The following is a 25680-nucleotide window of genomic DNA, read 5'->3' as shown; positions in this document are numbered from 1 at the left end:
TGAGAAATTTAATAGTTTTGAGAATTGTGGTCTGATACAGAAATTAAGATAATTGGCTATGAAAGGACTTAAGATAGCCCAAGATAATTTTTGCTCTCCATACAGAGCCCTGCCTTTCCAACCTCATAGTGGTCTGGTTAGCCAAGTCAAGTACTCTGAAGGTTCTTTGATGTAGATGCAACTGTATAGAGAACGTGAGTTCACAGCTGTAAAAATCTTGTGCTTCTCCTTTTATCTTCCTTAGGTGTAGACACCATGTCAGATTTCTTGGGCAGAGGTTCCCTTTGGATGCCTCACAGGGTCCTATGTCCTCAGCCACTGTCCTCTCCTGGAGCTGCCACAAGGAGCCCACAGCTGCCCTGGTCCCTGCAGGGTGAACAGAACTTCAGGCCCTGGGTCAGCTCCTCCAAGAGGACAGCCTGAGGTGTGGGGTGCAGCCTCTCACGGAAGCCGCTGGGGGCTCTGGGCTGAGGAATCTCCTGGAACAGGCCTCATCTAGACAGCTACTTCCTTGGGACCTTGTTTTTCCCAAGCTGTTCCCATTCCTTGGAGAGAGGTGGCCAGTCAGCCTGTGGATGCTGGTGCTGAGGGTCCAGGTCACCAGTGATTCCTGCCCTTGTAGTTTCACAGTGTGAAGGAGCGAAACCTCTCCCAGAGCGTAAGGACCACCCACCCCAGTGCAGAGCTGTGCAAACCTGAAAAGCCTCCTAGACTGGAGTCATGGTCCAGGTCCCTGGGAGGGTGATCCTAGAGGCTTTCAGGGAGCAAGACCAGGAGGGGTCATGTCCCAGCTGTCAGGGACCTTCCCTGCCCTTTGAGCCTGATACATGTGTGCTCCCTCAGCACCAAATCTTTCTGTGTATCACTTTGAAATGATCTGCTCACTTTTTTGAGGCCCAGGTTTATTTTTTCAGAGCCAAATCGAAGGACTATTATTAAATAGGCAAGACAGAAGTGGATTTTAAAAAGTCTAATAACATTTCCATTGTTAAAACAACTAAAGCCAGGTGCAGTGGTGCACACCTGTGATCCTTGCTTTTCCAGAGGCTGAGGCAGGAAGATTGGAAACTTGAGGACAGCCTTAGCGACTTAGCCAGGCCTTATGTCTGGGGATGTGACTCATCAGTAAAGTTCCTCTGGGTCAAATCTCTGACCTTATACCAAAAAAAAAAAAAAAAAAAAAGAAAGAAAGAAAAAACAGAAAAACAAACAAAAAATAACATCTAATTTATCTTTTGCTACCCCTGAGTATGCATAGAAAATTGGTGAGATTTGATCCTGTCTTTTCAATGATTTCCAATTGAAATCCATTTCCTAGATTCCAGAATGCCACTTAAGATACAGAGAAACTCTGTCTACCATTATTGCTGCAGGAAATGAATCCATTTCTACAAAAATTGTGGTGGATAAACTTATGAATTTGATTTTATGTAAATTAGTTACAGTCGTTGACAAGCTCATGAATTTGACAGGAATGACAGTTTGTTGTTGCTGTTGTTGTCTGGATTTGGCAGGTTCATGTTAGCTGTGTGGTTTTTGGTATCAGGAATGGAACCCAGAGGTGCTTAGCCACTGAGCCACATCCCTGGCCCCTTTTAGATTCTTCCTTTTGAGTCAGGGTCTTGCTACATCACCTTGGGCCTCTGACCCCTGAACCACTGGGGTTTCAGGTGTGCACCATCACACCCATCTTCATTGGAAGTTTTACGGACAATTTTGGCAATACCTAAAATACCCAACTGTGATCATTTAATCACTGAATACTTTATCTGTGAAATAATAAATGACACCTCTTTTCTGAAAAGGGAGATATATATGTCTAAGTAAGGGTGCTGATATTCTCACAAGCACTCCCACCATGTCACCTGATTCCTGTTCCCTCCTAATTACCTCCTTCTAGGGCCACCCATATGGGAGCTGGCCTTTTAGTTCATGAAACTTGGGAGTAACATAAATGCTCTCTCTACTCTCTCTGTCCTGTACAGTATTTTCACTGGTCTTAGATACAGTGTGCTATTTTCATTTTAGATGTAGTTTTTCTAAGTTCACCCCCAAAAACACAATAATCCATGCCCTGAATTTCACATAATTTACTGAAATGCTCTTTGTTTGTTCAGAGTGTAGATCATGGGAATGTTCAGTCTCCTTTGTAAGAAAGTGTGTTGTCTTTTCATTGATTTTTGTTGCCTCTCATTGTGTATCTTTTGTATTATAATCTTTTGTATCACTCATTACATATATTTTCAGCGTTTTTTTTTTTTTTTATGTGTGTGTGTGTGTGTATGTACATGGACTGTTGAGGATTGAACCGAGGGCTATCAAGTTCTTACTACTGAGCTACTCTCCACCCCAAGAAAATTAATATTGTAGACTGGGGTTTACTTATTTGCTGATGTATAGAGTGCTGTGATTGAAGCCAGGGACTTGCTCAGCTTATGTTGTCCTCAAAAAAATAAAATAAAATGAATTTCAATGTGTGAGCAGCATTTTGGAGGTGGGCAGGTGTTTTACCGGGTAACAAACCTAGAGGCACTTGACCACTGAGCACGTCCTCAGCCTTTCCTATTTATTATGTACCTATTTATTTTTATTTTTATTTTGTATAGTTGTAGAGGGGCAGAATACCTTATTTTTGTTAATTTGTCTGTGGTGCTAAGGATCATACCCAGTGCCTCATACTGTAGCTCTGCCACTCAGCTTCAATCCCAGTCCCCCCATTTATTGTTGAAAACCAAGTTTTACAAAATTTCTGGATGTCTTGCTAAATTGCTGATAGAGCCTCCAACTTGCCAGTTCCATGCCTTGACCTCCCTAGTGGCTGAAATTACAGGTGCACACCACCGCACCAGCAGTTGGAATACCTTTTAAAGATTTATCATCCAGGGGTTGGGATTGTGGCTCAGAGAAAAAGCCCTCACCTAGCATGCGTGAGGCCTTGAGTTCGATCCTCAGCACCACATAAATATTAAATAAAGGAATTGTGCCCACCTAGAACTAAAGAATAAATATATATATATATATATATATTTTTTTTTTTAAAGAGAGAGTGAGAGAGGAGGGAGAGAGAGAGAGAGAGAGAATTTTTTTAATATTTATTTTTTAGTTCTCGGCGGACACAACATCTTTGTTGGTATGTGGTGCTGAGGATCGAACCCGGGCCGCACGCATGCCAGGCAAGCGCGCTACCGCTTGAGCCACATCCCCAGCCCCTAAATATATATTTTTTAAAAAAGATTTATCATCCAGTTTCTTTCCAGATGGAAATAGTATTGAAAATCAGTTTCCTTGCTTTTGTCCATAGTTTTGAAATTTGTAACTACGACTTTTCTTCTTTGCTTTATTTTTTGCATTATTATTTGGGAAAGGTATTCATTATGTAATATTGTTTCTTATGTTTATATTTGTTAAAGTTTATGGCATGGTAGTTCATTCACTTCCTTATTAAATCAATTCTGTTTTTCAGAGCCATTTTAGTCTTATAGTTTGTTAGTCAATGTTCTCTAGAGGAACAGCACCAACACGAAGTGTGATTACAAAAGGGGACTTATTAGATTGGCCTACTTGACCTGAAGCTGGATGTCCACAGTGACCATCTGCAGCTGGAGAGCATGAGAAGTAGTAGCTGCAGAGTCCAAGAGGCTGAAGCCTCAGAAAAAGAGGGATCAGTGGTGCTGCCCTAGTCCAGACCAAAGGTTCTGGAAACTCCCTGGAGAATCACAGGCAGAGTCCACTTTGGGAGAGTGAAGAAGGCAGAGTCTGATATCCTCAGGCCATTGCAGCAGCCATTGGAGAAGAAAGGCCTTTCTCTGCTGCTGCTTCCTTCTTCTTCCAACTTTTGTTCCACCTAAGACACCGTCCTATTGGATGGTGCTGCCTATACCTAAGGAGGTTCTCTAGTTTGGTTCTCTGTTCCACATGCCGATCATTTGTAGACACACCCTCATGGACACACCCAGAGGGCTCTTAATCACAGGTATCTCTTAATCCAATGCTGTTGACAATTCAAATGAGCCATTACACATTATCAAACACCCTTTCTCCACACTGTTCTCAACATTTTGCATTGATGTTGGATGCTTGTTAGTTACTGAATCAGTGTCCTACATTTTATTAAGAGAGTGGATGAAGCAACACCTTATCATCAGGTGAAATCCATCCTTTATCTTGGGGTTCCTTCTCTGTGTGGTGTGATTATGTGTGTCCCATACTCTACATAATAATGTCATACAGAAGAGTTTCAGTGCATCAATAATGTTGTCTTTTCCAGAATGTTCTTGACTTGGAATCTTACTTCACTTGGCCATTTAAAACTGGATTCTCTCACTTACCAGTCTGTCTTTAAGGGTGCTGTATCTTTCCAGGCTGCAGACCTCATTTTCTGGGTGACGTTCTTTGGTTGGTTAAACTGCAGCTTGTCCATTCAGCATTGAAAGGTGCATCTTCCTTGCTTCTAGCTTTGGGCAGTTCTGGACATGGCTGCTGTAGTCACTGCTGAGAAGTTTTCTGTGCACATGATTTTCACCTCATTTGCAGAGACACCTGGGAGTGTGGCGAATTAATTGTAGAGTGCACCATCTTTATTTTGTAAGAGTGCGACTGTCTTCCAGAGAGAGTGTTCTTCCCTCCATTCACACGAGCAAGGGAAGGGTGCTTGCTGATTCATGTTTTCACTGTCTTTTGGAGCTTTTAGTGTTTGGCATTTCACCCCTCCAGTTGAGTATCTGGTGGCACCTCATTGTTCATTTTGAAGTTTCCTAATCATATGCACGTGAACATCTTCTCACACATGTGTTAACTGTGCCTATTTATTGATGAGTGTCTTTCCAAATCTTTTTCCCACTTCCAAGTTGGTTGCTTATTTTTTTACTGAGTATTCTTCATGTATGTTGTATACCAACCCAGTGTCACTATGTGTTGTGACATTTTGTCCAGTTCTCCAGCATGTCTTCTCATTTTCTCAAGTACATCTTTTGAAAAACGCAAACTTCATTTTGATCAAGTTCTATTTACAAGTTTTTCACTCACAGATCATGTGTTTGATGTTGCATATGAAGCTGTCATGCCAGCCCAGATTTCTCTGTAAGTACTTCTTTGTTATTTTAGTGAAGTTTGGAGTTTTGCATTAGGTACTACAATGTATAGGCAATTTTTTCGTGCCGACAAGTGAACCCTGGGACTCCTAAGTGCCAGGCAGGTGCTTTGCTAGAGCTGCAGCCCCAGCTGTGTGCCCCACTTGGAGACTGAGGCTCCACTGAGAGCTCTGTGACATTTGTGAAATGGGAATGTTTTCTTTCTCTACATGTTAATTCATGTCCAGTGCTTTGGCAACATTGTCCAGGAAAGTATATTTTCCATTGCTCCTTTGTCAAATATAGTGGAATATTTTTATCCTGTGCCAAATACCACTGTGTCTTGATGATTGTAGATTTTTAGTAGTTGTTAACCTCAGGTAGTGTTCATCCTGTGAACTGAGAGTTCATTACTGTGTTGGTTGTTCTGGATCTTTTGTTACTGAAAACATGATTTAAAATATTTTTTTATTGGGATTATATTGAATCCATAAATAAAATTGGTAAGAATTGATGGTAACTGAGGCTTCCCATCTGTGAACATAAAAGTATCTCCAAATATTTTCCATGTCTCTGATATTTTTATTAGAAGTTAGCAGTTTTTGTCATACAGATTTTTGTTAGATTTATATATATGAGTATTTCTCTTTTATTGGTTCTGTATAAGTGGTGCGTGTTTGTTTTTCTTTTCATTTTGGTGCTGGGTGTTGGCCTCAGGGCTGCTCTACCATTGAGCTACATTCCCAAAAGTTTTAATTTTTTGTTTAGAAACAGAGTCTTGCTAAATTGCCCAGGCTGGACTCAAACCTGGGATCATCCTGCCTTGGCCCCCTGATTGTCAAGGACCACAGGCATGGCCTCCATGCCCAGCTTCCTGCTGTCAATAGTACAATAATTGTCCTGTTTATTAACATGACAACACTGATGTCACATCATTGTTTTTCATGATTCTTCAGTGGATTCCAGTAGCATAGAGGATCATGCTGTCTTCTCTATGAAGACATTGTTTTTTTTTTTTTTGAGCTTGAGTGTTTTTTCATTATTCTTGATTATTTAACTATTGATATAATCAATATTTATTATTTAGCTTTTTTTAATTTTTTTTATTTTTTTTAAAGAGAGTGAGAGGAGAGAGAGAGAGAGAGAGAGAGAGAGGGAGAACTTTTAATATTTATTTTTTAGTATTTGGTGGTCACAACATCTTTGTTGGTATGTGGTGCTGAGGATTGAACCCGGGCCGCACGCATGCCAGGCGAGCGCGCTACCACTTGAGCCACATCCCCAGCCCTATTTAGCTTTTTTTTAAAAGAGAGAGTGAGAGAGGAGAGAGAGAGAGAGAGAGAGAGAGAGAGAGAGAATTTTTAATATTTATTTTTCAGTTTTCGGCGGACACAACATCTTTGTTGGTATGTGGTGCTGAGGATCGAACCCGGGCCGCACGCATGCCAGGCGAGCGCGCTACCAGTTGAGCCACATCCCCAGCCCTATTTAGCTTTTTGTTGTGATGGATAATGTTAATTGGTTTTTTAATCAGCCTTGCGTGTGTGCTGTGTTCCTGGGCCCTGCAGAGGCTGGTGTGAGTGGATCTGGGCCACTGGGCTTGACTTCCCACAGCAGTATGCTGGTCCCTGGAAAATGTTAACTGAGTTTTAAATTTGGCATCAGTCTCACAGAGCTGTAATAATTTCCTCTTGACTGTGTTTATAATTGTTTTTATTTATTTTTGGATTCTGTAAAGTATTGTTTGACGAATTTTGCATTCATGATCATGAGAGTCTTTCATAGTTTTCTTTTCTATTTAATACTTTTCTTTATCTATTTAATTTTGATAATATGGTAAAATATGCCAGAAAAAGAATTAGAAGGTGGGTTGGGGTTGTGGCTCAGTTGACGAGAACTTGCCTAGCATGTGCAAGGTCCTGGGTTCAATCCTCAGCACCACATAAATAAATAGGATAAAGCTATTTTGTTCAACTGCAAGAAAAAAAATAAATATAAAAAGAAAGAATTAGGAAGTTTTAACTCAACTTCTGTTGTCTGGAAATAACAGTAGAAAATTGGTGGCAGGTCTTAAATGTCTCATAGAAGCCTGTTTGAGATGTCAGAGCCTTGACTTTCTTTTTTCTGGGAGGGGGGTAGTAATTATATATATTTTTTAAAATTTTTGAAATGTGTTTTAGTCTTTCACAGTTAAATGTATAATAAATAATATTTGTCTGCAGAATAGCGGGATGAAGTACCCTTTGCCACTTAGATTTCAGTTTGCCTGGACCATCATTGTGATTAGTCTCCAAGACACCTGCTGTCACTCATACTTGTTCCATGCAACGAAGGACAGCCCACTAAAGGCTTTCTCTCAGGCTCCTATTAACCTCTGTTGATACTGTCCTGCTTCAAGTGTCATGTGTCTTATGTCCTATGCATGGTTCTTTGTGAGTGGCAGGGTCGTGTTCTGGTAGGTGGTCATTTTGGCTGTTCCACACTGTGCAGAAATCATAGCCTGCTTAGAGACCCACATGGAGTGGCCTGTTTCACAAGCAGTCAGCATGGGATAGTTCAGGATTCTGGGCTGCAAACCTGCTGCTTTAACACACCCGGGAAGTGCTTGTGCCTGAGGTTTCTTTGCACCAGCTGTGCTACAGGAATGAGGAATGTCTTTCATGACAGACCACCATTGTACATGTGGCCTATCTTGATCAAAGTGTCCTTGAGCAGAACGGTGGTGTGTGTCTAATGACTGTACATGATCTGAGTGAGACATCTGCTGTTCAGAAGAGTTTGAGAATCATTGGACATTCATGGTTGCCATGAGGTTTAGGAAAGGATTTTCTGCTGTTAAGAAAACTATTTTTCAAACCGATATAATTTTGTAAGGCTTTTGTTTGGACAAGATAACATCTTGGGGTCATGGAGTTCTTTCTGAGACACATGCCATCTTTCCACACACCCCATTCTGCTTTGACATTAACCACCAGAAATTATTATATTGTTGTGTTTATTAATCATTGTGCTTGATCACTAATTGTGTAAATTTGTTCTGGAGTAAAGCACCTGCAAACTTCTAGTTGTCCTCAGTGTAATCACCCAAGTTGACTGAGTCCCCAGTGAACACATTGTGACAACCTGTGTGGAAGATTGTCTGTTGACTATGAGGGAAACTCTTTAGTGACTCCATACTTGGAGGGTGTGGGTTGGGGTTGATTCTAGGCATTTCTTGAAGGATGGAACAATAGACTTTCAGAAGGAAACAGGAGATCAGTAAATACCATGTTGTCTATATTAACTGTGTAGGCCCAGTGAGCCACTGTGGTTGTCAGGTTCTCTCAAATGCTGAGTTTTGTGATTCCAGCAATTTCCTACTCAGTCAGCTTTCTTTTCTAAGGGTAAGTAATAAGGAGGGTGGTAATATTAGCTCTCTACTGCACAGGATGTTGGTAAGAAGGTGATAGAGATGCAATCAACAAATAAGATCAGGGTGACCCGGGAGCCCCTCTTACTTCCTGTGAACTCACCAAAGGAAGGGTGTACAACACTCTACTATTTACCTTCTGTGGGGCCCAAATCTATTGTTGGAGTGGCTGTGAAGAATTAAATGCACTGGAGATTTCAATGACCAAATCGTGGAATTAATCGAGAGGCCAGGGAATGATGGGATCATCATGCATGTTGAGTATAGATTTCTCATGCTGTCAAATCTCTCCTGTCCTCCACTACACATTTGTGGGATATTTTAGATCTCAGTGACCTTTGAGGATGTGGCTGTGAACTTCACCCAGGAGGAGTGGGATTTGCTGGATGCTTCCCAGAAGAACCTTTACAGAGATGTGATGCTGGAAGTCCTCAGAAACCTGGAATCTATAGGTAATAATTTGTGTATTTATTTAATTGGAGAATTTGTGTTTATTTTTTTTTTATTTATGTAGAACATGAAAAGACAATCAGTTGGTGAATTATTGTAGCATAAAATGCACCATGAATTTGGAAAAGCATTTCTAGCTCCTAGAAATTTATAATGTTTTGCTTTGGCATTTTAGGAATCAAATATGATGAGAAGAACATTGAAAATCAGATCAAAAATTTTGGGAGCAATCAAAGGTAATTGTACTCACAAGAGGAATCCTTGAGGGAATCTGGGGATGTCATATAATTTTTAAAACCAATGCAAGAAATTTGCACAACTTTAAATGTATTTATTCTTATAAGAATTTTTTTTACCAGAAATATATACTTCACTGGGACTGGGGTTGTGGCTTAGTGGTAGAGAGCTTGCCTTGCAGGCTTGAGGCACTGGGTTCTATTCTCAGCACCATTAAAGTCTATTGTCAACTGAAATAAAAAAAAAATATATATATATATATATATGATATTAAGTCTATTCAAAGTGCTTGACATGCAAAAAGTATTATGAAATTGAATATGTGAATATAACTATTTGGATAATGACCACAGTCAAGCTGTGTTGCAAAGCATTGTTTCCTCTCAGTCTCTTTATTTTCTGGCAATTTGAACAAGTGAAAAACCTAGGCTTTACCTCATGTTGGAAGTACCCTTAACCTAGGACCTTAAATAAATACAACATCATGAATTAATCAAGTATTAATAATGTGCTGGTCATGAGATACCAATTCTTAAGCAAAGAAAAATTTTAATAGAGTAAATTCATGTGGTTGTTATATGTGTGCCAAAGACTTCATATGCCCTTCATTCCTTCATAGGCAGATCACATCTCACTGTGGACCCGAATGCTACAAGCATGAAGAATGTGAAGAGAAGCCATGTGAATTGAAACAATACAGGAAATCTCTGTTTTCTCTCAAAAGTGTTCACACACAAATGTTAACACAAACTGGAGATGGACCCTATGAAAGTACAATATGTGGAAGAGTCATCAGTTGTTCCAATGACATTCAAAGGCATGAAGATTCTCATACTGGGTGGCAACCTGATGAATATCAACAATGTGATGAAACCTCATCTTCTCCCACAGATGAATGTGGTAAAACCTTGGTTTCACCCACAAGTCTTCACAGTCACGTGATCACGCACACTGGGAAAGTACTTTTTAAATGTAACGTATGTGGGAAAGACTTTGCTTACCAAAGTTTATTTAGAATACATCAGAGAAAACATACTAGAGAGAAACCCTATGAAAGTCAACAATGTGGAAAAGCCCACACCACTTTGTCTTACCTTCAGATACATGAACAAATCCATGCTGGAGAGAAGACCAATGAGTCCCAACAATGTGAAAAAGTCTTCACTACTTCTTTATCCCTTGACAGACATGAACGAGCGCATACTGGAGAGAAGCCCTATCAATGTCAACAATGTGGGAAAGCCTACAGTACTTCATCTTACCTTCAGGTACATGAACAAATCCATGCTGGAGAGAAGCCCAATGAATGCCAACAATGTGGAAAAGTCTTCACTACTTCTTTTTCCCTTCACAGACATGAACGGACGCATACTGGAGAGAAGCCCTATGAATGTAAGCAGTGTGGCAAAGCTTTTGCTCAATCATCTAACCTTCACTCACATAAAAAAACTCATACAAAAAAGAAACCCTATGAATGTCAACAATGTGGGAAAGCCTGCCCTACTTTGTCTTACCTTCAGAGACATGAACAAATCCATACTGGAGAGAATCCTAATGAATGCCAACAATGTGGAAAAGTCTTCACTACTTCGACTTCCCTTCACAGACATGAACGGACGCATACTGGAGAGAAGCCCTATCAATGTCAACAATGTGGAAAAGCCTTCAGTACTTCCTCCTACCTTCAGATACATGAACAAATCCATGCTGGAGAGAAGCCCAATGAATGCCAACAATGTGGAAAAGTCTTCACTACTTCTTTTTCCCCTCACAGACATGAACGAACACATACTGGAGAGAAGCCCTATGAATGTCAACAATGTGGGAAAGCCTTCAGTACTTCCTCCTACCTTCAGATACATGAACAAATCCATGCTGGAGAGAAGCCCAATGAATGCCAACAATGTGGAAAAGTCTTCACTACTTCTTTTTCCCTTCACCGACATGAATGGACGCATACTGGAGAGAAGCCTTTTGAATGTAATCAGTGTGGCAGAGCTTTTGCTCAATCGTCTACCCTTCACAAACATAAACAAACTCATACGCAAAAGAAACCCTATGAATGTCAACAATGTGGAAAAGTCTTCACTACTTCTTTTTCCCTTCACCGACATGAATGGACGCATACTGGAGAGAAGCCCTATGAATGTAAGCAGTGTGGCAAAGCTTTTGCTCTATTGTCTAGGCTTCACTCACATAAAAAAACTCATACAGAAAATAAACCCTATGAATGTCAACAATGTGGAAAAATCTTCACTACTTCTTTTATCCTTCACAGACATGAACAAATGCATACTAGAGAGAAGCCCTATGAATGTAAGCAGTGTGGCAAAGCCTTCACTAAGTCCTCTAAACTTCACAGACATGAACAAATGCATACTGGAAAGAAGCCCTATGAATGTAAGCAGTGTGGCAAAGCCTTCAGTATGTCCTCTAAACTTCACAGACACGAAAAAATTCATACTGGGGAGAAGCCCTATCAATGTAAGCAGTGTGGCAAAGCCTTCGCTCAATCCCATCATCTTCACAGACATGAAAAAACACATACTGGAGAGAAGACTTATGAATATCAACAATGTGGAGAACCCCTTGACACAACCACTGAACCTCACATACATGGAAGTATTCATGTAGAAGAGAAGCCTAATGAATACCAACAATGTGGACAAGTCTTTTTCTTGTTTTTTCTTTCACAGACATGAAGGGACTCACACTCAATGTAAGCAGTGTGGCAAAGCCTTCACTCAGTCCTCTCATCTTTGCTCACATGAACGAACTCATACTGGAGAGAAGCCCCATGAATGTCAACAATGGGGAAAAGCCTTTGATATATCCCATCAGCTTCACTTACATGAACAAACTCATATTGCAAAGAAATTGTACTGATGAAAACAATTGGCAGGGGCCTGGGGATGTGGCTCAAGCGGTAATGCGCTCGACTGGCATGCATGCAGCCCGGGTTCGATCCTCAGCACCACATACCAACAAAGATGTTGTGTCCGCCGAGAACTAAAAAATAAATATTAAAAAAAAATTCTCTCTCTCTCTCTCCCCCTCTCTCACTCTCTCTTAAAAAAAAAAAGTAAAAAAATATTTAAAAATTTTCTCTCTCTCTCCTCTCTCACTCTCTCTTTAAAAAAAAAAGAAAACAATTGGCAAAGACTTCTGTTATTACTGTTCTTCTCATCAACATGTTGGAAGTTTACTGGAGAAAAATTCTTTAAATGTGAATTGTGGTGGATCAATATTTCTTGTCCCCTTCAAACACACTGCTCACTCTGCTGAATATTGTACTGGGGATTGTACTGCAGATTTGGTGTGGTGGCCCTCTACCACTGAGACACATCCTCATTCTTTTTTATATTTTTAATTTTGAGACAGAGACTTGCTGAGTTCCTTAGGGTTGTTCTAAAATGCTGAGGCTGGCCTCAAACTTGTGATCCTTCAGCCTAAGCCTCCCAAGTCTCTGGGGTTAAAGGCATACATCACCACATCTGGCTGAATAACTGTTTAAATGTGAAAAAATATGGCAAATCATTCTATTTTCCCTGTTGTCTTCAAAGCCATTTCCCTCACTGGAAAACAAACACTCTGAATGGGGACGATTTGCTACACTCTATCAGCTTCATGTTTTAAACCTAGTTTCCTTCCCTTTTATGAAAATACTCATGGAGAGATGCCCTGTGAATGTGAGAAATGTGGGAAAACTTTTAACTTTTGCAGTTTATTCTGAGTACTAGAAGATTTCTTTTGGAAAGTTTCATGCCAAAATGAATAAATCCTATGCAAGTAAGAAATACAAAGGGTTCAGATGTTTTACTTTTTTCAGTTGTATTTAAAAAAAAAAAAACTCATACTGTAGAAAGTCCTCTGGATAAGCAATCTTGGGCAGTAGTCAATTTTTACAGTTTTCTTTAAAGACATAAAAGGATTTATATCTGGAAAAACCCTTCTGCTATTTATTTATTTATCTATTTATTTATTTTGGATAAAGAAATAGAATGCATTACAATTCTTATTACACATATATACCACAATTATTCATATCTCTATCAATAATTTTGACACCCAATTCATGTCCTTATACATGTAATGTGTATAATGATGTTCATCATATTCCACCATCCTTGCTATTCCCCTGTCCTCTCCTTTTCCCTCCCCCCCCCCCGGCCTATCTAGAATTCATCTAATCTTTCCAGGCTCCCCATTATGAGTCAGCCTCCTTATATCAGAGAAAACATTCAGCATTTGTTTTTTGGGGATTGGCTAACTTCACTTAGCATTATCTTCTCCAATGCCATCTATTTTCCTGAAGATGCCATGATTTTAGTTTCTTTTTTATTGCTGATTAAAATTCCATTTTGTATATATGCCACTTTTTTTAATCCATTCATCCACTGAAGGGCATCTAGGTTGGCTCCACAGTTTAGCTATTGTGAATTGCCCTGCTATAAACATTGATGTGGCTGTAGTATGGTGTTTTTAAGTCCTTTGGGTATAGACCAAGGAGAGGGATAGCTGGGTCAAATGGTTGTTCCATTCCCAGATTTCCAAGGAATCTCCACACTGCTTTCCAAATTGGCTGCACCAATTTGCAGTCCCACCAGCAATGTATGAGTGTTATCTTTTTCTCCACATCCTTGCTGACACTTATTGTTGTTTGTCTTCATAATAGCTGTCATTCTGACTGGAGTGAGATGATAGGTTAGAGAAGTTTTGATTTGCATTTCTCTAATTGCTAGAGATGATGAGCATTTTTTCATATATTTGTTGACTGATTGTATATCCTCTTCTGAGAAGTGTCTGTTCAGGTCCTTGGCCCATTTATTGATTGAGTTGTTGTTGTTGTTATTATTTTTTTTTATTAATATTATTTTGGTTGCTTAGCTTTTTTAGTTCTTTAGAGATTAGTGCTCTATCTGATGTGTGAGGGGTAAAAATATGCTCTCAGGATGTAGGCTCTCTGTTCACCTCACAGATTGTTTCTTTTGCTGAGATGAAACTCTTTAGGTTGATTCCATCCCATTTATTGAGTCTTGGTTTTAATTCTTTTTTTTTTTTAATATTTATTTTTTAGTTTTCGTCGGACACAACATCTTTGTTGATATGTGGTGTATGTGGTGCTGAGGATCGAACCCGGGCAGTACGCATGCCAGGCGAACGTACTACTGCTTGAGCCACATCCCCAGCCCTTGGTTTTAATTCTTGTGCTATAGGAGTCTTATTAAGGAGGTTGGGGCCTAATCCCACATGTTGAATATTTCAGACTACTTTTTCTTCTATTAGATGCAGAGTCTCTGGTTTAATTCCTAGGTTCTTGGTTCATTTTGATTTGAGTCTTGTGCATGGTGAGACCTAGGTGTTTCATTTTATTTTGTTGCTTATGGATTTCCAGTTTTCCCAGCACAATTTGTTGAAGATGCTTTTTTCTCCAGTGCATGTTTCTAATATAAGAAAATTATCATTTTCTGTGTTAGTTTCTGTGTCCTCTATTCTGTACCATTGGTCTACCAGTCTGTTTTGGTGCCTAAACCATGCTGTTTTTGTTACTATTTCTCTGTAATAGTTTAAGGTCTGGTGTAGTGATTCCACTTGCTTCAATCTTCCTGCTAAGGATTGTTTTAGCTATTCTGCATCTCTTATTGTTCAGATGAGTTTCATGATTGCTTTTTCTATTTCTATGAGGAATGCCTTGGGGATTTTAATGGGAATTAAATCTGTAATACAGATTATATCTGTACAGTGCTTTTGGTAGTATGGTCATTTTGATAATATTAATTCTGCCTATGCAAGAGCAAGGTAGGTGTTTTCATCTTCTGAGGTCTTCTTTGATTTCTCTCTTTAGGGTTCTGTAGTTTTCATTGTATAAATCTTTCACCTTTTTCATTATGTTCATTCCCAAGCTTTTTTTTTTTTTTTTTTGAGGTTCTTGTGAATGGTTGAGTTTTTCTCATTTCCTTTCTAGAGGATTTGTCACTGATACACGGAAATGCCTTTGATTTATGGGTTGATTCTACATCCTGCTACTTTGCTGAATTCATTTACTAGTTCTAGAAGTTTTCTGGTGAAGCTTTTTGAGTCTTCTAGGTATGGAATCATATCATCAGCAAATAGAGCTAATTTAAGTTCTTCTTTTCCTACACATATCCCTCTGATTTCTTTTAACTAATTGCTCTGGCCAGTGTTTCAAGAACTATGTTGAATAGAAGTGGGGAAAGGGTATTCCTGTCTTGTTCCAGTTTTTAGCGGAAATGCCTTCAATTTTTCTTCATTTAGAATGATGTTGGCCTGAGGCTTAGTGCAGATAGCATTTACAAAGTTGAGATATGTTCCTGTTATTTCTAGTTTTTTTTTTTTCTAGTGTTTTGAACATAAAGTGGGACTGTATTTTGTCAAATGCTTTTTCTGCATCTATTGAGATGGTCATATGATTCTTATCTTTAAGTCTATTTGTCGGGGGTTTTCAGTATCATTCCCTCCTGACCTCAGGAGAAATGGGGAAAGCACACCCCGACCAGGATGAGCCAAGAAAGAACAGGGCCTACTGACCGCCTGCACCCAGCACTCCCTCGCCAGAGGACAATCAGATGTGTCAGGGACACAGCTAATATAATGTACAGGAGCCAATCAGGATAAAGGTCAGCAGGGTGGGGAGAGTTCACATGTACACCCATCCTACAGGCAGTAATGGGTGACACAAGCTGTCCATGAGGTTAGAAGGTTTCTGAGCCTATCCTAGAGGTGGTCCAATTTTTTCATCTCAACCCACGGTAATGCCTTCTGGATGATTGCCAGGCACTATCTTAGCCACATGTGGACCAGGACTGGGAAGGGGGTAGCAGCCAGCAAGTTAGGTTTCCTCTTTTCTGATGCAATATGCCCTACATGTTGCATACGCTACATCAAGTTAGGTTTCTTCCTTTCTGATGCAACATGCCCCACATGTTACATCATGCCCTCATCTATTGATTTGATGAATTACATTTATTGATTTCTGTATATTGAACCAACCTTGAATTCCTGGGATGAATTGCACTTGATTATGGTGCACAATCTTTTTGATATATTTTTGTATTTGATTTGCCAGAATTTCATTGAGGATTTTTGCATCTATGTTCATTAGGGAAGTTTTCTTTCTTTGATGTGACTTTACCTGGTTTGGGGATCAGGGTGATATTGGCCTCATAGAATGAGTTTGGAAGTGCTGCCTTTTTTTCTATTTCCTGAAATAAATTAAAGAGTATTGGTATTAGTTCTACTTTAAAGGTCTTTTAGACGTTGGCTGTGTATCCTGGGTTTTTCTTGGTTGATAAGCATTGTTTTCTATTTTATCACTTGATATTGGTCTATTTCAATTGTGTATGTCTTCCTGATTCAATCTTGGCAGATAGTATGACTTAAGAAATTTGTTGATAACTTCAATGTCTTCTATTTTATTGGAGAATAGGATTTCAAAATAATTTCTAATTATCCTCTGTATTTCTGTCATATCTGTTGTGATATTACCATTTTCGTCACATATACTGGTAATTTTGAGTTCTCTCTCTCTCTCTCTCTCTCTCTCTCTCTCTCTCTCTCTCTCTCTCATTCTCTATGTTAGCATGGCTAAGGGTCTGTTAATTTTATTTATTTTTTCGAAGAACCAACTTTTTTTGTCCATTATGTCATTTGTTTCTTTTGTTTCAATTTTATTGATTTTAGCTCTAATGTTAAGTATTTCTTGCCTTCTGCTGTTTTGCTGGTGGTTTGTTCTTCTTTTTCTAGGGCTTTGAGAGGTAGTGTGAGGTCATTTTTTTTTTCTTTGAAGGAATAAACTCCATGCAATGAATTTCCCTCTTAGTACTGCTTTCATAGTGTCTCAGATTTCCATAGGTTGTGTCTATGTTCTTATTTACCCATAAGAAATTTTTAATCCTCTCCTTGATTCCTTCTGGAATGCATTGTTCATTCAGTAGCCTATTGTTTAGTCTCCAGGTCATGGAGAAATTTTTAATTTTTAATTTGTTTTTGATTCCCAATTTCATACAACTAAGATCTGATGAAATGCATGGTAGTGTCTCTACTTTTTTATATATGCTAAGAGTTGCTTTGTGGCATAGTATATGGTCTATTTTAGAGAAGGATCCGGGCTGGGGATGGTGGCTCAAGTGGTAGCGCGCTCGCCTGGCATGCGTGTGGCCCGGGTTCGATCCTCAGCACCACATACCAACAAAGATGTTGTGTCCACCGAGAACTAAAAAATAAATATTAAAAATTCTCTCTCTCTCTCTCCTCTCTCCTCTCTCACTCTCTCTTAAAAAAAAAGGAGAAGGATCCATGTGCTACTGAGAAGTGTATCTGTTTGATGCAAGTTGAAATATTCTATGTGTCAGTTAAGTCTAAGTTATTGATTGTGTTATTGAGTTTTATAGTTTTTTATTCAACTTTTGTTTGGAAGATATGTCCAGTGGTGAGAGAGGTGTGTTAAAGTCATCCAAGATTATTGTGTTGTGGTCAGTTTGACTCTTGAACTTGAGAAGAGTTTGTTTGAACATAGCTGCACCATTGTTTGGGGCATATATATTTATGATTGTTACATCTTGTTGGTGTATGGTTTCCTTGAGCAGTATGTAATGTCCATCTTTATCCCTTTTCATTCCCTTTGGCTTGAAGTCTACTTTATTTGATATGATATTATTGAGACATGGTTTGTATTTCCAGCCATATTTGTTTATTTTTGTTATTTAACTTGACTTGGTTTTCTTCTTTGATTAGTCCCCCCCCCTTGGGGTACTACATTCCAATTCCGATTTTCATTGTTGTTTTTCTTTTCCTCTTCATGGAATATTTTTCCAAGGATGTTTTGTAGTGCTGGTTTTCTAGCTATAAATTCTTTTAACTTTTGTTTATTATGGAAGGATTTTATTTCATCTTGAAATCTAAAGCTTAATTTTGCTGGATACAAGATTCTTGGTTGGCACCCATTTTCTTTCAGCATGATAGATTGTTCCAGGATCTTCTAGCTTTTAGGGTCTGTGATGAAAAAATCTGCCATTATCCTAATTGATTTTTCCCTATATATAATCTGATTCCTTTCTCTCGTGGTTTTAAAAATTCTCTCCAAATCCTGTATGGTGAGCATTTATATTATTATGTGCCTTGGTATGGATCTGTTTTGATTTTGTACATTCGGCATCCTGTAGCCTCTTAAATTCAGGTTTCCAATTCATTCTTCATGTTTTGAAAGTTTTCTGATATTATTTCATTGAATAGCTTCTTGATTCCTTTGGTTTCATCCTCTATGCTTCCCTTTATCCGAATAACTCCTAAATTTGGTATTTTTATGCTATCCCATATTTCTTGAATGTTCTGCTCCGTGTTCCTTACCATTTTCACTCTGTGGTCTATGTTCCTTTCAAGATTATATATTTTATCTTCATTGTCTGATGTCCTATCTTCCCAGTAGTCTACTCTGTTTGTGATGCTTTCATTTGAGCTTTGAGTTTGGTTTGTTATTTCATTCATATCAAGGATTTCTGTTTGTTTGTTTGTTTGTTTGTTTGTTTTAGAACCTCTATCTCCCTGTTGAGGTGACCTTTTGCTTCTTGGATTTGTTTATGTAGCTCATTATCGAAGTGATCTTTTACTGCTTGTCTTTGCTCTCTTATATCTTCTTGGAGTTCACAGGACCTTTTAACCATGTATATCCTGAAATCTTTCTGTGTCCATTTTTCTGCTGTAGCTGCCAATGATTCTAATGATGTGTTGTCTTGATTTGTTTGGGGCACATTCTTCCCTTGTCTTTTCATGTTGCTTGTGTGTCTTCCTTTCCAGCTCTGTGGTTCTGGGGTGTTATTGTTTTTACCCTATAAATTTGTAGTGCTCTTGTAGGGTTGCAAGATCCCTCCTTTGTGGGGAAGGACAATGCTAACAGATCCCAATATCAACAATACATCAGTATGAACAATTTGTTGTTATTAAGACACTTACAGGCCTGTGGATGTGGCTCAAGTGGTAACGCGCTCACCTGGCATGCGTGCGGCCCGGGTTCGATCCTCAGCACCACATACAAAGATGTTGTGTCCACCAAAAACTAAAAAATAAATATATTAAAAAAAAGACACAGTTTAGTCTCAATGTCCAGAAATGTTGGATTCAATTATTATTTAAAATATAATCAGTAGTTTTGTAAAAAGGCTTACAGTTTCTGGCGGTGGACAATGAACTGGGGGTCTGGCAGGATGATATGTGGCTCAGAGGGAGTTCCCATCTGCCAGACATGCTCACAAAATATGAGGAAAAAGGTGATCCAAGATGGAGCCGGTCTGCTTCCAGAGCCGGGGTGACCATTGACGTGGGGAGAGCTGGGCAATGGCCTTGTGCTGTGGGTAGGTAGCAGCTGAGTGGCCTGTGTGGGAATGGGGTGCAGCCTGGAGTTCTGCTGAGGTGCTGAGAGGTGTTTTTCCTGAGCCACTCAAGAGCTGCTTGTGGCTAGAGCTGCGGGCTTTGGGCCTGGAGTCCAGAGTCTTACTCGATCTCTGAGGCTCAGAATGCTGCATTGGGCTTACAGTGTGTTGATTTCTGTGAAAATCTACTCTAGACTGGATTCTCACGCTCTCTGAAATCCTGTATTCTGATGAGGTGAGACCTAGGCCATGGAACAACACAGGATGCTGCCTGTCTCTGGCCCACCATCTTGAATTTCCCCCCTCTGCTCTTGACATGATATGGTACCCTTTCAACTGTCAAGGCCTCTTTATTTTATTTTATTTTTTTAAATAAAGTTACAGTGCCATGATTTATTTATTTTTTTTAGAGAGAGAATTTTTTAATATTTAGTTTTTAGTTTTTCAGCAGGCACAACATCTTTGTATGTGGTGCTGAGGATCGAACCCAGGCCGCATGCATGCCAGGCGAGCATGTTACTGCTGGAGCCACATCCCCAGCCCCAAGGCCTCTTTAAACAGCAGGGAAGAACTCAAACTGGAGAAAAGCCTTGTATGTAGAAATGTGATAAGACATTTCTTGTTTCAGATCTAGTTAGACTTGTTCAGATTTGAGGGAATATTTTGTATTATTTATTATTATTATTTTTTTCAACCCAGAGGTCCTGAACCACTGAGACACATCCCAATCTTTTTTTCATTTTTCTTTTTCCAATTTTGAGACATGGTCTCACTTGGTTGCTTAGGTCCTAAGTGGCTGAGGCTGGCTTTGAACTTATGATCATGCTGCCTCAGCCTGATGTAGGCTGGGTTGAAGCTTGTGATCCTCCTGCTATGGCCACTGGGATCACAGACATATGCTACCGTGCTCAGCTCCTGGGTGTTTCCTGAATCCCTGATAAATTGAAATGTGCCTTGTTTGTGTCGAGTTTCCAGGTGTCACCAATTCGGATGCCAGAATTACTTCTTCATGTGTTTCTGTATATTAATGTCCTTCAAGCTCTAAGGTTCTAAAATGATGCTGATCATCATAAGCACATTAACTCACACCTTCCAAATTATTATTAGTTCAGTTGAACTAAACTGGAGTTGACTTGGAAAAATGTATATTAGATAATTTATGTTGAAAACAGGGGTGGAAGAACTATTTCAATATTTAAGGAAACCAATTATTCATTTCTATGAAGAGCTCATGATATAATGAACTTTAGTTATTATTCCCTTTCATGCACCAGGCACCAGAAAAGCACTTTAGCAGGGTCACAGAGGCTATCAGAAATGCCCTGGTGCTCATGTGAGGGTTTTCCAGAGCAGCAAGTCACATTAAAAAACACCTGGGAGGGGTGAGTTGTGCCACCCACACATGCACACTCACACCCACGTGCACACACATGTACAGGATCAAGTCACCCTTTTCTCTACATACCCTCCCTAGTGCAGTGCTCTCATCCTCACTGTGTCATGCAACTATTGATTTCTTTGATTTTTCTCACAAGGTTGCTGCCCACTATTCCTTCTCAAAAATCAATTGTTATTTCCTGACTTCTCAATTTAGCCTTGTGTCATTCAGAAGTTTCAGACACATTGTGTGTGTTAGTTGAGGCCTCTCCACTCCAGCCTTGTGTACAGATTAGTGAAATATCTCTTCCTTCCTCCTTTTCTCCCTTTGTTATTTCACACATTACCCAGGAGGCCTCCACCACTGAGCTTCACCCTAACCCTCTTAATTGTTAGTTTTTAAGAGAGTGAGGCTGGCCTTGAACTTGTAGTCACCCTGCCTCAGCCTCCTACAGCTGGGACCATAGGCATGTGCCCTTGTGTGCCCTGCAGCTGATCCCTTCCTTTTCCTTGGTGCCTTCGTGGCCTGGTGATGACTCTGGGACCACCACTGTGTCACGCATTCTTTTCTAAGTCTCATGTGTTGTGTTGTACATAGGCAAGTTAAAGAGCATTATAAAATCTTGTAGTTTGTACGTATTGTTTGGAGAGGCACCTTCTCAAAATATACTTTGCCCTATTATTAATGGAGTTTATTTTTTTTTCTTCTTGTGCCAGGGACCCAATCCTCCCTTGTGCATGCTAGGCAGGTGCTCTAGCACTGAGCACTCCCCTAGCTCAGGTGGTGAGTTTGCCGCTTCTGTGTGTGTGGACCCACTACTGTCCACATCAGCAGATGCAGCTCTGCAGGTGTATCCTCGTGTTTGCAGCTTGTCCCGTTTTTTCTTAAACTTCTTTTACAGCACTGAATTTTAATTCCAACTCAGCTTTTCTCCCCATGATTAATCCTTGGGTGGAGTAAGCCAGAAAACCCAGGCTGGATTTCTCTCTGTGTTTAGGGTACTGTCATACATAGGTGACTGCATGACCAATATGATTCTGCAACATGCACACTCAGAAAAATGACAGATGATATCCCATCTATGTATGATATATCAAAGTGCATAAATGCATTCTATAGTCATGTGTAAGTAACTGAAAGAAATAAAATAATTTTAAAACAAAACAAATCCAGGTGCAATGGCTCATGCCTTCATTCCAATGGCTCAGGAGGCTGAGGCAGGAGGACTGTGAGCTCAAAGCCAGCCTCAGACATAGTGAGACAGTAAACGACTCAGTGAGACCCAGTCTCTGATAAAGTACAAACTATAGCTGTGGAGGTGGCTCAGTGGTTGAGGGCCCCTGAGTTCAATTCACAGGACACCCCCATTGAAAAAAAAAAAAGGAAAGAAAAAAAAACCTATGGAAGAGGGGTATGATACCAGTGTTGTTGGGCACAGTGTCACACAGCTATAATTCCAGTGGCCAAGCAGACTGAGGGAGAGGGATCACAAACCTAGACAGCCTCAACTTACTGAGGCCCTAAGGAACTTAGCAAGATCTGTGTCAAAAAATCAACAGGTCTGGGGATGTTGCTCAATGGTTGTGCACCCCGGGCTCAATCCCCAGCCCCAAATAATAAAGATATAAAAATAGATTTAGTCTTTCCTCTTTATTTGCATTGCTCTCATCTTCCTAATGGCTCTAATTGACAACTGTCCATGATCCTTCTCGCCCTCCTGGATGTCCTCCTCCACACACCTCTCTATTTCCTGGTGTGTTGGCTGTCCCTCACTGATATTCGTGACATCTCCTTATGTTTGCATTCATTGGAATCCCTTTTTTCTGTGGCCAAGTACTTCTTGCTCTCTGCTTTATGGCCTTGGGACAGGGAAGAAGAATGTCTTCTCCCTCTGCAGCACCGCCTCACTGTGGTGACCTTCCACTCAGCACCCTTTGCTCTCACCCACAGCCATGATCCTTCTGGTCTTCAGCAGGGAACAAGGTTCTGCCTGTCTTCCACACCACCCTCACCCAATGCTCAACTCCATCTTCTACAAGCTGAGGAACAAAGAGACGTTGAGGCCCTGAGCAGATGGACCCAGAGGTCTGTTCTGTGTGATATAGATAAAAGGTCTGCCCCTTTCCCCAGGACATAGCTGCAAGTCCATTAAGCATTGTGTAGGATCTGAAAATATTATTCTATACCAAGAGTGTGGAGACTAAAAACCATCTACAATATAAATAAACTGCTCAGGTCTGTACAAAATTGTCTTATGAATGTGTGGAATTTAAAAAAGATTTTAGCATCCTGCTTCCCTGTGAGCCAGAGACAGCCCCACACCAGGACCCCAACATGAGGCACCCCTCATCCGAGCAGAGAGGTGCCCTGACTGGGGTTCCCTATTCACCCCGTGGTGGCTCCATAGTTCAACATCAGACACATATAGGTTTGATGCTGCCACTCCCACAAAACTGGGATGTCACAGCTTCAATCAAGGGACGGCAATAAGGACCTGGTAAGAAGGTCTCCAAGGTCCCTGTGGCCTTGCTACACCTGTGTCTCCTCTTTACTATTATTCTTTACACAGAATATCTTTATATCTTAGAATATTATTCTTTAAATAGGTGTCTCTTAATTGTCCTTTTAAAATTATGGTTAAAATTACTTCCCAGTGTAGGGAATAGTATACAAGTCTTACAGTGTTTCACGGACTATAGGTCCAGTTACAGCATGTATATAATACAAATGAATTTCTAACAATGTTTGCACGTTTTATTGCTCAAAACTCATATGTGGCTTTAAAGTGGTGAACATTTTGAATATAATGTTTTCTCAAATCCCACAAACATCCAATAAACAGATGTGATATGCAAGAATCAGCACCAATCATTGCAATTACTGATATCTTTGAATCAGTCAAATATACTTTCCAATTAGAAGTGTCAAAATTGAAATATAAGTCAGCATTTTAAAACACTTATTCTTTGATCAAGGTTGTATAAATTTGATTAATTATAAATTGGTTCTTGGTCAAACAGCAGAAACTTTAAGTATAAGTTTAATATTTTAATGTACTCTGTCATGTCAGAATGTGGAGAAAAACCTTAGCTTACATCAGCATAATAAAATCAGGGAAGTAGCCTAAAAAATCCTACAATTGATTAGTCCAAATATATATAATCAGTCCAGTTATACAGAAATCTGTTTTTCAAATGTTTTAACTTTCCATGTCATCTGTCTAGATAATTATATAAACATATCCTTATTTAGAAAAACCCTTTCATCATGAAAATTAAGAATATAAAGACCTTTTCATTTACCCAAAGATGATTTCTTTCTTCTTAGGACCTCCTAGTAGACATCCTTTTCTTTCTTTTACTTAGAACTGGATAATCATACTAGCAAACATGTGTGTTTCCTCTCTGTAGAAACATCTTCTTTTCCTTCTCCAGAAAGCCTTCTTTGTGTGTACTTTGGAACAATTTTTGTAAATCTTAGAATCTAAACAAATTATTGTACCTTAATAAGAAGTTTCTCAATAAAAATATAGTTAAAGCTGTTGGACATTTCTGTTGACAGAATAATATCTATCATCTTATAAAAATTTGTACAAAATTTGAGAATTAGACATTACTTGGTGGTTATATCTCTTGAAATAGATATTTTATAATCAAACACACTTATCTTAAATATCTGTACCATAAAATGCAGAGCATAAGAGCATATATAAGAAATATAACTTATGTGTTTTCTGTTGAAGAAAAATGATTAGAAGCAAATAAAAATATATTAATTAAAAATAAGACATATATGTTAATTATTTCTTGAATTAAGGACTATGGATGATCCAAATAACTGGAAAGTTACACAATCATAATAAAAGTTTAACTTAGTATTATACAACCATGGAATTTTAAAATAAGCCTCATTAAATCATGTATTTGGATCCATTTATTTTACTTTGGACTAGTAGTGCACTCATTCTATTTGGGACGTCACGTGATGTGGTTAAAAGAAATCCCTGTGTATACATTTGTTTGTTTATTGTAATTACGTAGTCAGGAAGGAGAAGAAAGATTTCTTGGTCATCACAGAAACATTGTGAGAAAAGATCTCAGATGCTGGCTTTTGTGTCTGCGGGGTGCAAAATGCATTCCCATAGTCTCCAAAATTATAAGAAGCGTATGTTTGTGACCTCTCATCAACAGAACATTACTTAGTTATATTACCCTGAAGAGCAAAAGGAAGGATTGTAAAGGAAGCTGTTGAGACACACACACACACACACACACACACACAAAGTTATTTAGCTTCAGAGCGAGTCAGGCTTAGGGCAGCAACAGAGAAGCCTGTGGAGTCAGATTTTGCCTGTAAGTATTTTTTTTTTTTAAGAGAGAGAGAGAGAATCTTTTTTTTTTTTAATAAATATTTTTTTTTTAAGAGAGTGAGAGAGGAGAGAGAGGAGAGAGAGAATTTTTAATATTTATTTTTCAGTTCTCGGCGGACACAACATCTTTGTTGGTATGTGGTGCTGAGGATCGAACCCGGGCCACACGCATGCCAGGCGAGCGCGCTACTGCTTGAGCCACATCCCCAGCCCCACAGACATGAGACTACAGATGCCTGAAGCCTAACCTAATACAATTTGACATTTCATGATATTATTTGCATATCACCTATTGCAATAATAATAAAATAATATTACTAATTACAACAATACAAACTCCCACATACAATTTCCCCTATAAATAAATGCCTATGATTACCCTT

At 39.3% G+C, this 25680-nt stretch overlaps 1 protein-coding gene across 4 annotated transcripts in view; it reads left to right on the top strand.

The window, feature by feature from the left end:
* LOC308639070 (zinc finger protein 442-like) overlaps nt 1–25680 on the top strand; it is a 186599-nt gene that overhangs the window by 71387 nt on the left and 89532 nt on the right. Inside the window, exon 2 of one of the 4 annotated variants that reach the window (XM_081277054.1) lies at nt 245–396. The exons of 2 other annotated variants lie outside the window; for them this stretch is intronic. In XM_081277054.1, coding sequence (XP_081133180.1) covers nt 256–396 — 141 coding nt within the window. In that variant the 5' untranslated portion in view covers nt 245–255. Of the gene's footprint in view, nt 1–244; nt 397–21151; nt 23014–25680 lie in introns of those variants that run through there. One more of the 4 variants, XR_014019973.1, reaches the window with a different exon arrangement.

The sequence above is a fragment of the Spermophilus citellus genome (assembly GCF_964194105.1).
Source record: "Spermophilus citellus genome assembly, chromosome: X".
Classification (NCBI taxonomy): domain Eukaryota; kingdom Metazoa; phylum Chordata; class Mammalia; order Rodentia; family Sciuridae; genus Spermophilus; species Spermophilus citellus.
Note: the sequence above shows the minus strand (reverse complement) of the source record. Positions and strands in the feature narration are given on the sequence as shown.